Here is a 13011-nt window from a genome sequence, read left to right as displayed (position 1 = left end):
CTCTCAAGCCTAGCTTTTTCTCTCAAGCCTGGCATTCTACCACTTGAGCCACAGTCGTTAAATGGGATAAGTCTCTTGTCCTGGCTGGCTTTGAAATGCTCAGACCTCAAGTTTCCAGAATAGTTTGCATTTACAGGAATGGGCCACGAGTGGCTCGCTGCAATTCACAGTATCTCTCTTCTTACCACTCCTCCCCTCAACAGGCTGAACTTAACTCACCCATCAAAGTCCTTTCAGCAATCCACAGTGCTTCTACAATATGGATTTTTACCCTGAAAACCCTGCTCAGGAATTCTAAAACCAAGGTCAGAATACTCTTAAAAATAAAAACTTAAAAACAAAAACACTGCCAGGTGCTGGTGCCTCACGCCTATAATCCTTGCTACTCAGGAGGCTGAGATCTAAGCTTAGCATGAAAGCCAGTAAGACTCATCTCCAATTAATCACCAGAAAATTGGAAGTGGCGCCTAGCTCAAGTGGTAGAGTGCTAGCTTTGAACTTAACAGCTCAGGGCCAGAGTTGAAGCCCCACGACCACTTACACCCTCACCCCCTCAAAAATCACAAATACTTAATGACTGCAAATATATTTATTACCATTTACAGATTAGTTAACAGGTACATATACAAATAGAATTTCAATAATAAAATTCCAACAGACTGGTAATGTTTAAATCACTGGATCTGAAGAAGCCAATTAGAAGTCTGCTAGTGCCTACACTTCACCTTCCATAAATTATAGAAAAATAAAATCTGATAGGTTTGACTTGTAGTTAGATGGAAGAGGTGTTATCACATATCATCACTGAGAAATAGGAATGCTACCTGTCTGTACAAAGCTCTTCTCATGCTACATTCACACGTAAAGCACCATGACACGACTTTAATGTATAAAATGTGCACGAAAGACTTACAGGCATTTTATTCTTAACATTGGTTACGGGACTTTTAACATATAGCAACTGGATTAAATTGACAAGAATTTTGGTTTGTTCCCTCAGTCCCAAAAAAAAAATTATTTTTGGATAGGTCTTATACTTATCAATCTGACCTTAAGAGCTGTTATGTAGGCCAGGCTGACCTTAAACTTAATATGCTCTTGTTTCAGCCTTGCATATGCTGGGTTTACAGGCATGTTCAACCATGCTCAATTCAGTCTAATTTTTAGTACTTTGAGCCTGGTAGTCAGGAAAACCACTGTATAAATTGCAATTTTGTAAGCAATATTCTTTTTTCATTTGGTGGCACTAGGGATTGAATTCAGGGCCTTGTGCAAAAGAAGCAACCCACATTTGAGCTCTAGTCCAGTCTAATTTATAAATGGTCCCTTTGTTGTCATCATAATCTATCACTTCTAAAGGAGAGAGCAGTACATGGGAGATTATGAACCAAGTTTTTACTTTTCTGAAAGTGGGAGCAGACTCAAAAGAACCATTTTCCCAAGTCCAACAAGTATAAAGATGTCCCATCACTTTTCAAATTCGCAGATGTGCTAGATTCCAGAAACACAAAATATAACTGAAATCTCAAATAATCTAGTATGTTTGTTTGGTTTTAAAAGACCACCTGCGCACTGTCACAAGGCTTTTTCCTAAGTGAATGATGCCTGCTTCCCAACTGACCCAGGCCAGAAGCACCCATTTTCACAGTGCTTTACAGGGCTCTGGGGCTGCCTAAATAGAAGGACAGGAGTCACAAGGTCTCTCTAATAACTTGGCCACTTCCATATGCTGCACTCTCAATGTGTGTGTACTAATGAATGTATACTCTACACCAGAGGCACATCTCTAGAGCAAACCAGCGGGGAATAAAATAATGACCAGGTAGATCATAAACTGAGGTAGTAACCTACAAGCACTTCTGAAAAACTCATCCCCATACTGACGTAAGTTTAAAATAAGTCATCTTCTCACCTCCCGTGGTGGAAGACAAACTGACCATCAGCGCAGGCTGATATTACTTCAGCCCACAAGTGTACACAACAGAAAGCTAGCCAAATGAAACAAACATAAGCAATAAATGCAAAGACTTCAATTCAATAGTAAACTTTGGATGAAAGGTATTAAGACTTGCAAGTTGTTAAATCTAGTTCATTGTTTTCTGAAACTAAAGGGCCTTGCCACTGCTTCTCTATTATTAAAATAGCAGAACACAATAAACCTGGATATTGACTGAAGCTTCTATTTTACATTTCACACTAGAAAATTCAGAACTGCTTGGTTCCAAGTTTAGTGCCACCCTGACCAGTTTTAAAAGTGACAGTGCTGAGGCATGATGTTGAATAACACTGATTTTCTGTTGATAGTTATACTATAAAATCAAAATTTTGAGACGTCTCCTTTGCCTCTAAAGTTGAAAAATAAACACCTATGATGCAGTGATTACTTTCTCTAGTATTTTACAACTTCTCTCTGTGGAAAGATGCAAAGAACTACATTCAACTGGAACTACAGCAACACAAACTCTCCAAAAACCAGTCTGCATAGAAATCAAATATATTAGATGCTAAAATTTGGCAGACAGAGTTTTCCCAAAGCTGCAGAGATTCCTGTGAGGGCAGGTTTTTTTCTGGCAGTCTTTGGGAACATTATAAGTAGAACTTGTAGGAAAAAATTCACCACATTTTCAGTCACCTTTAAAACAAGAAAAAAGTGGCACAAGGTAATGCGCTTTTAGTATACCACGTACAAGATTATTAATTATTTTTCAGGCTTAAGGTAAAGGGACCTAATCAATAAAATGGGGGAGGGGGAAACAGAGCATAAAATTTCAGATTAGAAAAAATTAGGAGGCTCATAATTTTGGATAAAGTACATAGTTTAAATGAGAACTAAAAATGGGCTTTAAAGTCCTATAAATAGTTTCCCGAGAAGTTTTAAAGTGCAAAATTACAATTCAAAAGGTCTCCCTGTTCACCTCAAGCAAACAAACATTCAAACCATCCAACTAAACTGAAAAGGGTGAAAAGGGGAGGACTGAAAATCGCAGATCCTTCATTATTGAAAGCTGACACCAAGCCTGGATATTCTAACGGGATATGTTGCAAAAATTTTAAAATGTCACTGGAACCAATTTTACATCTCTTAAAGAATAGTCAATATTTGGGGGAAGGGGGAGATGAGTGAGAGAGAGAGTTTAACCTCTTAAGAGGTAGTGTATGCCAAGGCTACAGGTTGTCAACTCATCTTAACATTGTTTGAAAATAGTAAGTCCTTCATAGCACACTTCCTGGAGTCTATTAAACATTCTTTCTCTGTGCTCAAATGTCAAGCAATATCCAATAGCAACTTCTGTTTCTTGAATTCGTTTCTGGAACCTGCATCCATCTCTTGCAAATTCTTCCCATGGTCCTTTGCGATCCTCATCACCACTTATGTAATACTCTGTAACTTCTTCAAGGAAGGTTACCTATAAAGACAAAGACTCACTTTAGTAACCCTCTAGGATTTTCTAATTAACATTGAGGCCAATAGTTGGTCCTTTACACCAATTCTTTATTTCAAGAATCTTTGTTCCCAAGTATATCTAAAGTTAAACAGGTTTTTCTGTTTTGTTTTGATTTTTTTTTTTGCCAGTCCTGGGGCTTGAACTCAGGGCCTGAGCACTATCCTTGGGCTTTCTCAAGGCTAGAGCTCTACCACTTGAGCCACAGCACCATTTCTGGCTTTTTTCTATGTATGTGGCACCAAGGAATCGAATCCGGGTCCTATGCCAAACTCTCGGTCCTAAAGTTATTTTTAAACAATTTTAAGCAGATGGTACCTGGATAAATTAAAAGCCATCTAAAACTCATTATACACATGTATGTTATATATATTTATGTTTGTTTCATATGTATATATACACACACATATATGAAACAATCTTCCCAACTCTGGCAAATAAAATGAATTCAGATGGAAAACTGATGCTTTCCTGTTATTAATTCCTGCTATTCTTTCATTTTTTGGGAAATACAGTTTTATAATATTTCCTCAAAAGAGAATAACCACTACATCTGTAGAAGTCAATATTCTTATCATAAAAAAGGTTTAAACAAAATTATTTTATTTTTCATTTTTCAAGTTTTCACTTTTCCAGTGTTGGCCAGTTGTTGAGATTTTGACAGTTTTATAATCGCATTATAGAGAGTTACTTAGTAAACAAATTATAGCAAAATTAGTATCTTTCTGGATGTTACTACAAAAGACTTGGAGGTTAAGAAAAAAAAGACCCCCTTCTTTCAATCAGTATGCTAACACAGGTTTATAATACCTTACTTGAATTGCTTAGGACCAGTAGCATTTCAGATTTCAGAGTTTTTTGGATCTTGGAATATGTTCATACACTTTGCTTTACAATATCCCTAATGTGAAAATGTGAAATCCAAAATGCTTCAAATAAAAGGTTGAGTTTAATGTTGGCACTCAAAAGCTTAGATTTGAAAGTGGCCCTGTGGCTCAAAAAAACTTAGATTGGGAGATTTGGGGGATAGAGATGAGTAACCCAATTGGAGAGCTTTTGCCTAGCACATAAAAGAGCCTGGATCCAATCCTCATCATTAGGTGGGGGATCTAATCCCAGCATGGAAGTGTTGAGGTCAGCCTGGTGAACAAAATGAAAACCTGTCTGCAAATGAAAAAGTTTCAGAGTTTGGATTTGCACATTAGGGAGGCTCAATCTGTGCATAAAATTGTCCATATCATAATATACATGACATAGAGTGTATAACAATCCTACTTAATTCTTACTAAAGGACATTCCCTAAGATACTCATAAAAACTTGAATTAAAGTATGTTTAACAGTTACGTCAGCTAATCCCACCGAGGCCTACTCCTTTCCTTGCCTTTACATCAGGCCCAAGAATGCCCCTGAGGACAATTAATAGGTATGTAATACCTTACTAGATATTGCATTCTAGTCATTACTCAGTCACTGTGTCACTAAGGTAATGTTTACCTCATGCAAGCTGTCTCAGAGTTTTCTCACTTGTTTTACATTTAATCCTCACACCAATACTATGAGGCAAGTCCAGGTCACCCAGCACCTAAGGGGTATAAACAGGATCTTGTCTGTCTGGCTCCACAATCTGCATTGTTTCCCCAGGACAGAAATTATTTCAAATGCCCAGAGCAGAAGCTTCTAAAATTAAGGAATTTCCCATTATTCCCATAAACCTAAAGGATGGCAGTTAGTCAAGCTGGCCTATAGTTTTATCCTATTTAGACATCCTTTTGTAGGTTTCTAATCAAGTCAAAACAGTGTCCCATCTTCTTCACTCATATCATTTTACTCAATGAGACAAGAAACTGGACTGGGTCAGTTTTATTAGCTCATTCAACTTGGAGTAACTGGGCCTGGGGTGGGGTACAGCTCAGAGGTAAAATGAATGCAAGAGGCTCTAAGTTCAATCCCCAGCATGTCAAAAATAGAAAACAATGCTGCAGTACTTGTACAACACATGTCCCCATTAGATAAATGGTGGGACAAAGCCACAAGTGAGCTTCCCAAACCCAGCTGCCTCCCCCATCTCTTGACACCAAAGCACTCATGAGGAGAATCGCAGATGCCAGGTGCTCACCCCATTGGTGTCTGGCCTCAACTCAGGTCATTCTGTCTGGAGCTCCTTATAAAAGAAGCAAGCCTAGTGGTAAAGTGCTTACCTAGCATGCACAAAGACCTCGGTTGATTCCTCTGCACCACATACACAGGAAAAAGCTGGAAATGGTGCTCTGGCTCAAGTGGTAGCCTTGAGCAAAAGAAGCTCAGGGTCAGTGCCCAGGTTTTGAGTTCAAACCCCAGGACTGGCAAAAAATAAACAAAAAGATGCACCAGAAGCTCTTTTATAATGTCACTTACAACCTATGAACTAATATTTAATTTTTTTTTTTTTTGGTGGGTCATGGGGCTTGAACGAGGCCTCCGTGCTGTCCTTGTGCTCCTACCCCGTGGGCCTGGGCTCAAGGCTATTGCCCTACCCTTGAGCCAAGCCCCACTTCTCATTTTCTAGAGGTTAATTGGAGATCTCAGGTCCTTTTGGGCCTGTGCTGGCTTTGAACCTGGATCCTCAGATCTCAGCCTCCTGAGTAGCTAGGCGTGAGCCACCACAGCCGGCTCTAATATTTAATTTTTAATATGACTTATTCTGCTAATATAGCTAAAATCACCACTAGGTACAGATGTTTTCTACCCCAGGAATAGTTCCAAAGTACTGAACTGGCTATTTGGACCAACAGATTAGTATCCACTTGAAACTTCCTCATGATGCAGAAAACGAGGTTAATAATAATTCACTATTTTCTTTTTCCAAATGATCATACAGGAAGCTAAAACTCCCCCTCAGCAGGGTATAGTTGTGGCAAGCCAGTAACTCCAGTACTGGAGAGGCTAACAGAAGGATCTCCTGTTCCTGTCAAGCCTGGGCTATGCACAAGGAGACCCTGTCTGAAAAAATCAGAGGGAGACTGGGAATGTGGCTTAGTGCTAAAGTGCTAGTCTTGAGCAAAAGCAGCATAGTTTCAAGTGCAAGCCCCAGGACTGGCAAAAGAAAAAAAGAAAACCAAACCAAAGGGAGTGAAAAAGAAAACACAAAAAAACTTGCTTTACAAGATAGTCAGGTGTTTGGAAGAGATTTCTTCCCAATTAATAACATCAGTTAAATAAACCATAAGGAGAAACAAAGCAATTCAAAAGATTCACAAAACTAAAGTTAATGTAACAACACAGCCATTTAAATAGTAAACTACTCCAAGAAGATTTTAGACTAGAGAGAAAAACAGGCAGCAACTACTCAATCAAACCAAGTAAATGACCATCCACTGTTCATTTACAGTAACCATAACTGGCATTGATAACTTGTAACTTTTCCTCTATAAAGACTGGCCCAGTGCTGGTGGCTTAGGCCTGTAATCCCAGCTACTCAGGAGGCTGATATATGAGGACGGCAGGTCAAAGCCATCCGAGGCATTTAAGTCTGAGATTCTTAGTTCCAATTAACCACCAGAAAACCTAAAGTGGCACTGTAGCTCAAGTGGTAGAGCACTAACCTTGATGTAGTATATACCTCTCTAGTTTCAATGAACAGGAATAACATTTGCTATGCACATTAAGAACTACATACTTGCAAACAAAAAGTCATATATAAACCAATGTAAAACTCCTTAGCTAGAATAGGACCTTTACAATCTATGGAAAAATGAAATCCTGAGAATTTCTGTCCAATTAAAAAAAAGTGAGAAGTTGATGCTCATAGTAGGCAAACCCCAAAGCCACCAACCCAAAAAATACTTTCTGGTAACATTTACTGGAATCTTTCTCTTGGAGCATGGTTATTCAAACATTTCTCAACCCAAACAAGAATTTTAAGAATACTTTCTCAACTATATGCACAATTATGCATAAAGCTATCAAAAAATTGTCAGGGATGTTTAAAAAAAACACAAACCTTTTTTCTTTTGATATGCGTGTGTCTTCCTCCAGAGAGAATATCAGGATGAACCAAGTTTGGGCATTCGTTTTCTTGGCTCCCTAAGAGTTCCACCTTACAAGAAAGAAAGGTATGACGCTCAGAAATTGCCGCTGTGGACTCAGGAGGGCTCATTGAGTCACAACAGCCTTTCCAGTTTTTCCCTGATGTTTGAAAAGGAGCCTTAAAGTTTAAAAGGTTGTAGGGGTCGTTAGAATTACAGAAAGAGTTCCACAGTTTAAGACTCTCTGCCTCATCTGCACTAGATTCCCAGTCATCCTCCTCTGCAGAATAATCATCAGGAGTTTCAGGAAAGGGAGAATTCCATAAACCAGACTTGCCAGGCAAATCTTCCTCCGAATCAGAGTCAGAAGAGTCTCCAGGAACAGTTCTGGCAGCAGTCTGAATTGTTGCTGTAAAGTTTTGGGGATTATAAGGATCGACACTGTAGAAAGAGTTCCAAAGGTGGAGTCCTTCAGCGTTTCCTTCTTCACGGTCTGATCCTGACAGTGAGCCATCACTGTCAAAACCATCATCCTCAGCTTCTTCATCCCAACTCTCACCTTCGGACTCGGAACTTGTTTCCAGGTCACTGGATGCACCTCCCAAAATGTAATCTATCAGCTTGTTACTACAGGCTGGTCGGGCTGAAATGGGAAAGTCATTCTCCAAAACAGAGGAGTCAACTACACCAATTTGGTCCTCTTCACACTCTTTTTCCACGGGTACCTCGCTTTCCGAAAGGCCTGGCTTCTGCAGAACAGGTGGAACCTCTGAAGTCAACAATTCTATTTTTTCCTCATTGGGTGTCCCAGGAATGACTCTGGCGGAGGAAGCAGACAGCGTTGCGCTCTCTGCACAGGGTTTCAGATCCAGCCGGAGAAGGCTGTGCTCCTCCTCCAAGCTGTGGTAGCCATTATCTTGGTCAGGCGTGGGTAACTCTTGGCCCTTGTGAGCCTGCTGAAGGAATTCCAGCCGTTTCATGCGAAGATGGTGGATTTCGGGAAGGCCTTCTCTAGAAAGCGGTTGGCACTCCGGCCAAGAGGCTGCGCAGATCTCTGCTCGCAGCGGCTGGGGACGACCACGGTCCTCGGAAAAGCAGCTGCTTTCTTCTGAGGGTAGTGTCCGAAAATCACGGAGCTCGCCACTTGCAAAGCTGTTCTGATCGCCGAGCTCTAGGTCGGGAAGGCAATTCAGATAGGAGCGGTTCAGCAAATAAGAGACCACGTTGAAATTGCCTAAGCGCTCAATGTTTAGAGACCCGGGGGGCCAAGTGCCAAGTTCTTGGCCAAAGAACAGACGGGTTGGAAGGCTACCGGGCAACAGCTCTACCCCCCACAGCTGCTGCTCCAGGAACGAAGTGCGTGCCGCCGAGTCCAAAGGCCTTCCCTCGGCTTTAAGTTCCAATTCTAGGTCTGAGGATGGGCACTGCCAAAGGAGCCCCTCCTCGGACCAACCCAGGGAGCAGGCCACCGAATCCTCCGGAGGGTCCCGACGCAGCGAAGTCGAAGACTTCCGCGCCGACGGAGTGGCGGGCTCCTCCCGGCCCCTCAAGGCTCTCAGAGCACTGTAGCCTCCGGCAAAATCTAACCACCTGGTGGGAATCATGCTGCCAAACAGCTGGCTCCAGATGAGCAGCTTGTGGAGCAGGCCGGGGAGCGGTGCGAGGAGCTGGGACAGCAGTCTCAGCCAGGGGCGGCTGGTGCGAGCCTCGGGCTGGGCAGAGGAAGGCGGCGGAGAGTCCCCGGGGTTCCCCGGGGCAGGAGTGGTGGAGAACTTGGAAAAGCCGGCCTGACATCGCCGCGAGAGGAAGGGCAGGCGGAACCAGGCGGCCGCCCGCGGGGCGGGCCGTCGGCGCGGTCCGCCCGTGCCGGGCTCCATCGCCGAGGTCCTGTCCGTCTCTCGGGTCGTTCCCAGCTCGGCGGCCGGAGGTCGCACGGGATCCAGCGGAGGCCTACACGGTCTCGGCGTTGCCCAGCGGCGGGGTCGGCGCTCCGGGCCGGTCCTTGCGTCCGCGGAGAAGCCACACCAGGCCGCGGCTGCGGGAGCGGACGGCAGACCCCGGAGTACAGCGGCCCGCGGCAGCGGCGGCCGAGGGGACTTCCATCCTGGCGGGGAAGCGGGCGTCTACTCCGCGGGAAGTCTCCCCACCATAGGCGGCGACGCTCCGGAAGACACCTACAGTCCCAAACCCGCTGAACAACTCGACGCCGGAAAGCTGGGGAAGCCCAAAATGGCCGCAGGCCCGGAGCGGAGGGAAGACACGGCGAGCTGACGGACCAGGCGGAGGACGGCCGGCGCTCACGGCAGCCCGGCGCCGCCCCACGTCACTTGCAGCCTCGGGGGGCGGGACTTTCCTCACTTCCGCCGGGCCGCTGATTGGCCACGCCCGAAGTCCCAGCCGGCTTCCTTACCCTCGGTGGAGCCGCTCGCACGCGGGAGGTTGCATCAGCCGGGCTCTAGCATCGCGCATGCGCAGCCGGTTCCCAGTGGTGGTCCAGGAGACCGCACCCTCCTCTGCGCTCCGGGCTGAGGGCAAGACCCTGGGGGCCGGGAAACGTTCCCCGGATCACCGAATTCTGCTCCTGTAATCTTAGCTATGCTGGAGGGTGAGACTTGAGGGTCCGGGTTCGAAGCCATCCTGGGCAGGAAGGCCCTTGAGGCTCGTATCACCAATTAAACAACAAAAAAGAAGCGAGCCTCGAGCAGAACGACTGCGCCCAGGTTCTGAGTGCGAGTCCTGGGCCGACGCAGACGAGAATTTTCCTCGTCCTTTTCTGGGACTTCTTACGCTTACCGAGCTTCCCCGAGGGTTGAATGCTAAGTAGATCCTCAACCTGAGATCTTTTATTCAAGCCAGTCCTGGGCTTGAGCTCAGGGCCTGAGCACTGCCCTTGGACTTTCTCAAGGCTAGAGCTCTACCATTTGAGCCTCAGCACCACTTTCGGCTTTTTTTTCTATGTCTGTGGTACCAAGGAATCGAACCTGGGTCTTTGTGCATGCTAGACAAGCACTTTAACCAGTAGGCCAAACTCCCAGCCCCCCCCCCCCCCCGGAGATCTTAAATGTGATCTGGGCAGTGCAGGATAAATGCCGGTCAGGTGTGGTGGAGATACGGTCTCTGCAGTGGCTGACCTACACATGCCTGTTCCTTCTGCCGCAGGGATTCTTTCTGCTTAGCCTTGCTGGAATCTAAGTTCAAGTTCAACTGGCATGTGTATTCCCCATGAATGGAAACTCGGATGTTGTCCATAAAGCTAGCGTTATGGAGTTAACTGAAGCTCCAAAGCGGGAAAGGGACTCAGTCTCACAACTGTTGACTTTCTTATGCTTCCAAGCAGAGTACAACACCCAAAGAAGGAAGCCTAGGGGACCATTGTCCTCTTGGGGGGAAGGTGGGAAATGGACTGGTCATCTTCATTACTGTATTTTATTTTCTTATAGTTTGATCTCAGTTCATTTCCTTGTTTCTGCTAAAAATATGTAATCCTTAGCTGTGAAGGCAAGTGACTATTGCAAAAGATTAGTAACTATGAGAACTAGGAAGTAAAATATCTTTTTTGGGTGGGGGGTGGTAAATCAAAGGTGAGACCAGCTGCTCCTCCTCTTTTGGGCCTGTTTAAGTTACTACTTCCTGCTAGGAAACTGGGAAGTCTTCAATTTCTTTTGTTACCCCTTATGATCTTATCAGGAATATCTGGAAAGAACTAATTTCTCAATCCTAAGAACTTCAAAAAAATGTATTCATAATAGAAGTTTTCATGACAGAAAAGAGATCCAAGTACGCAAATCAATTACTAGAAGCCTCAGTTCCTTCAGATGAAAATTGAGACTGGTACTGTTCGGTTCTCTTTCAACATATTGGTGGGTGTTCTATGTTCCTAATATAGTACATAGCCCAGAGTCCAGGAGCGTAAACATTAGCAAATGTTCTGTTGCTGTTCTACTTTACAATCTTTCCATTGTTTTCTGTTGCCTACAGAATAAAGGCTCTATTCAGCCTGTCCTCCCATGAGACTCTTCCAGCCTCCTCTTCCTTTCTTCTCTTCAGGCATGTTATACTTTACACCTTTGGGCTTATCCATGCTTATCCATGGTTTCATCCATTTCCTTAGCTATTCTCCACCAGGAAAGCCCCCCACACCTGTTAAATATCTATGCAAGCTTGCAGAATTGTCTGCTTGAGATCTTTGCTGGTGTTTCTAGTCACAATTTATCACCCTCCCCCAACACCTAGATTACTATGTTTTATTAAAGAATGTAATCCACTGAGTTTTGTATCCCTGTAAATGGGCCCATCTGCTGGTCCACCGCTCCCTTAGAGCTGTTATCCTAATATTTAGCACAGTAGCTCCCAAAATAATGGTCTGCATACCCTGCTAGATCCTATTTTAAAACCATTCCAGGGGCTGGGGATGTAACTTAGTGGTAGAATAGCTTGCATTCATAAAGCCCTGAGTTCAATTCCTCAGTACCACATAAACAGAAACAGCTGGAAGTGTTGTTGCTCAACACTTTTGCCTGGAGCAAAAGAAGCTCAGCGACAGTGCCCAGGCCCTGAGTACAAGCCCCAAGACTGGTGCGCATGCACACACGCGCACACACGTGTACACACACACAAAAGCCACCAAAAAACACACACACACCCATTCCAAAGCTGGCACTGGTGGTTCATGTCAGAAATCCTAGCTATTCAGAAAGATGAGCTCTGAGGATCATGGTTTGAAGCCAGCCCAGACAGAAAAGCCTGGTGCTAGTGGCTCACATCTGTAATCCTAACTATTCGGGAGGCTGAGATCTGAGGATCACACTTCAAAACCAGCTCGGGCAAAAAAAAAAAAAAAAAGGTCTGTGAGACTATCTCCAATAAACCACTAAGAAAAACCTGGAAATGGTGCTGCAGCTCAGGTAGTAGAGTGCTAGTCTTGAGCACAAAGAGACTCAGTGACAGCATCTTGGCCCTGAGTTCAAGCTCTAAGACAGGGGGAAAAAAAAGCGGAGCTGTGGCTCAAGTGGAGCTCATGGTCATACTTATAATCCTAGCTACTCAGGAGGCTGAGATCTGAAGATTGTGGTTCAAAGCCAGCCAGCGCAGGAAAGCTCTTAAGAGTTTATCTCCAATTAACAACCAGATAACTAGAAGAAGACCTGTGGATCTAAGTGGTAGAGTGCTAGCCTTGAGCACAAAATCTCAGGGAGAGCTTCCAGGCTCAGGGTTCAAGCACTGTGACTGACCAAAATTATAAAAATGCCAACCCAACTTAGACCCAGCTCACCACCCATTCCACGCCTGCCCTCATGCAGTCAGTAACTGCTGGAGAAGATCATTCCAGTATGCCAGCCAGCTGTGGTCCCTCATGGTCGTTAGTCATAGCCATTCTGGGCATCCTCTGAGCTGTGCTTCTCCTTCAAACTGAACGTTTCCCAGTATTTCCTCCTTGAATTTCCACTTGTTCCCAGTTTAGAAACCATCCTATCAGATGCCCTTGAGAAAATTGATCCAAACCTAAACCACCTCCATCCTTTCACCCATCAAATCCCCCTACATGACAACTCACATTATCTCC

General features: G+C 44.3%; 1 protein-coding gene across 1 annotated transcript; it reads right to left on the bottom strand.

Annotated features, from left to right (window-relative positions):
• Nucleotides 1-570: 570 nt before the first annotated feature.
• Ppp1r15b (protein phosphatase 1 regulatory subunit 15B) lies at nt 571-9723 on the bottom strand. The gene is made up of 2 exons (XM_090341365.1): nt 7424-9723; nt 571-3407 (listed from the first exon to the last, which is right to left on the bottom strand). The coding sequence occupies exons 1-2, from the start codon at nt 9323-9325 to the stop codon at nt 3186-3188; spliced, it is 2124 nt and encodes a 707-aa protein (XP_090197491.1). The 5' UTR covers nt 9326-9723; the 3' UTR covers nt 571-3185.
• Nucleotides 9724-13011: the final 3288 nt, after the last annotated feature.

Source organism: Megascapheus bottae, chromosome 10 (assembly GCF_031878675.1).
Source record: "Megascapheus bottae isolate mThoBot1 chromosome 10, mThoBot2.hap1, whole genome shotgun sequence".
NCBI lineage: Eukaryota > Metazoa > Chordata > Mammalia > Rodentia > Geomyidae > Megascapheus > Megascapheus bottae.
Note: the sequence above shows the minus strand (reverse complement) of the source record. Positions and strands in the feature narration are given on the sequence as shown.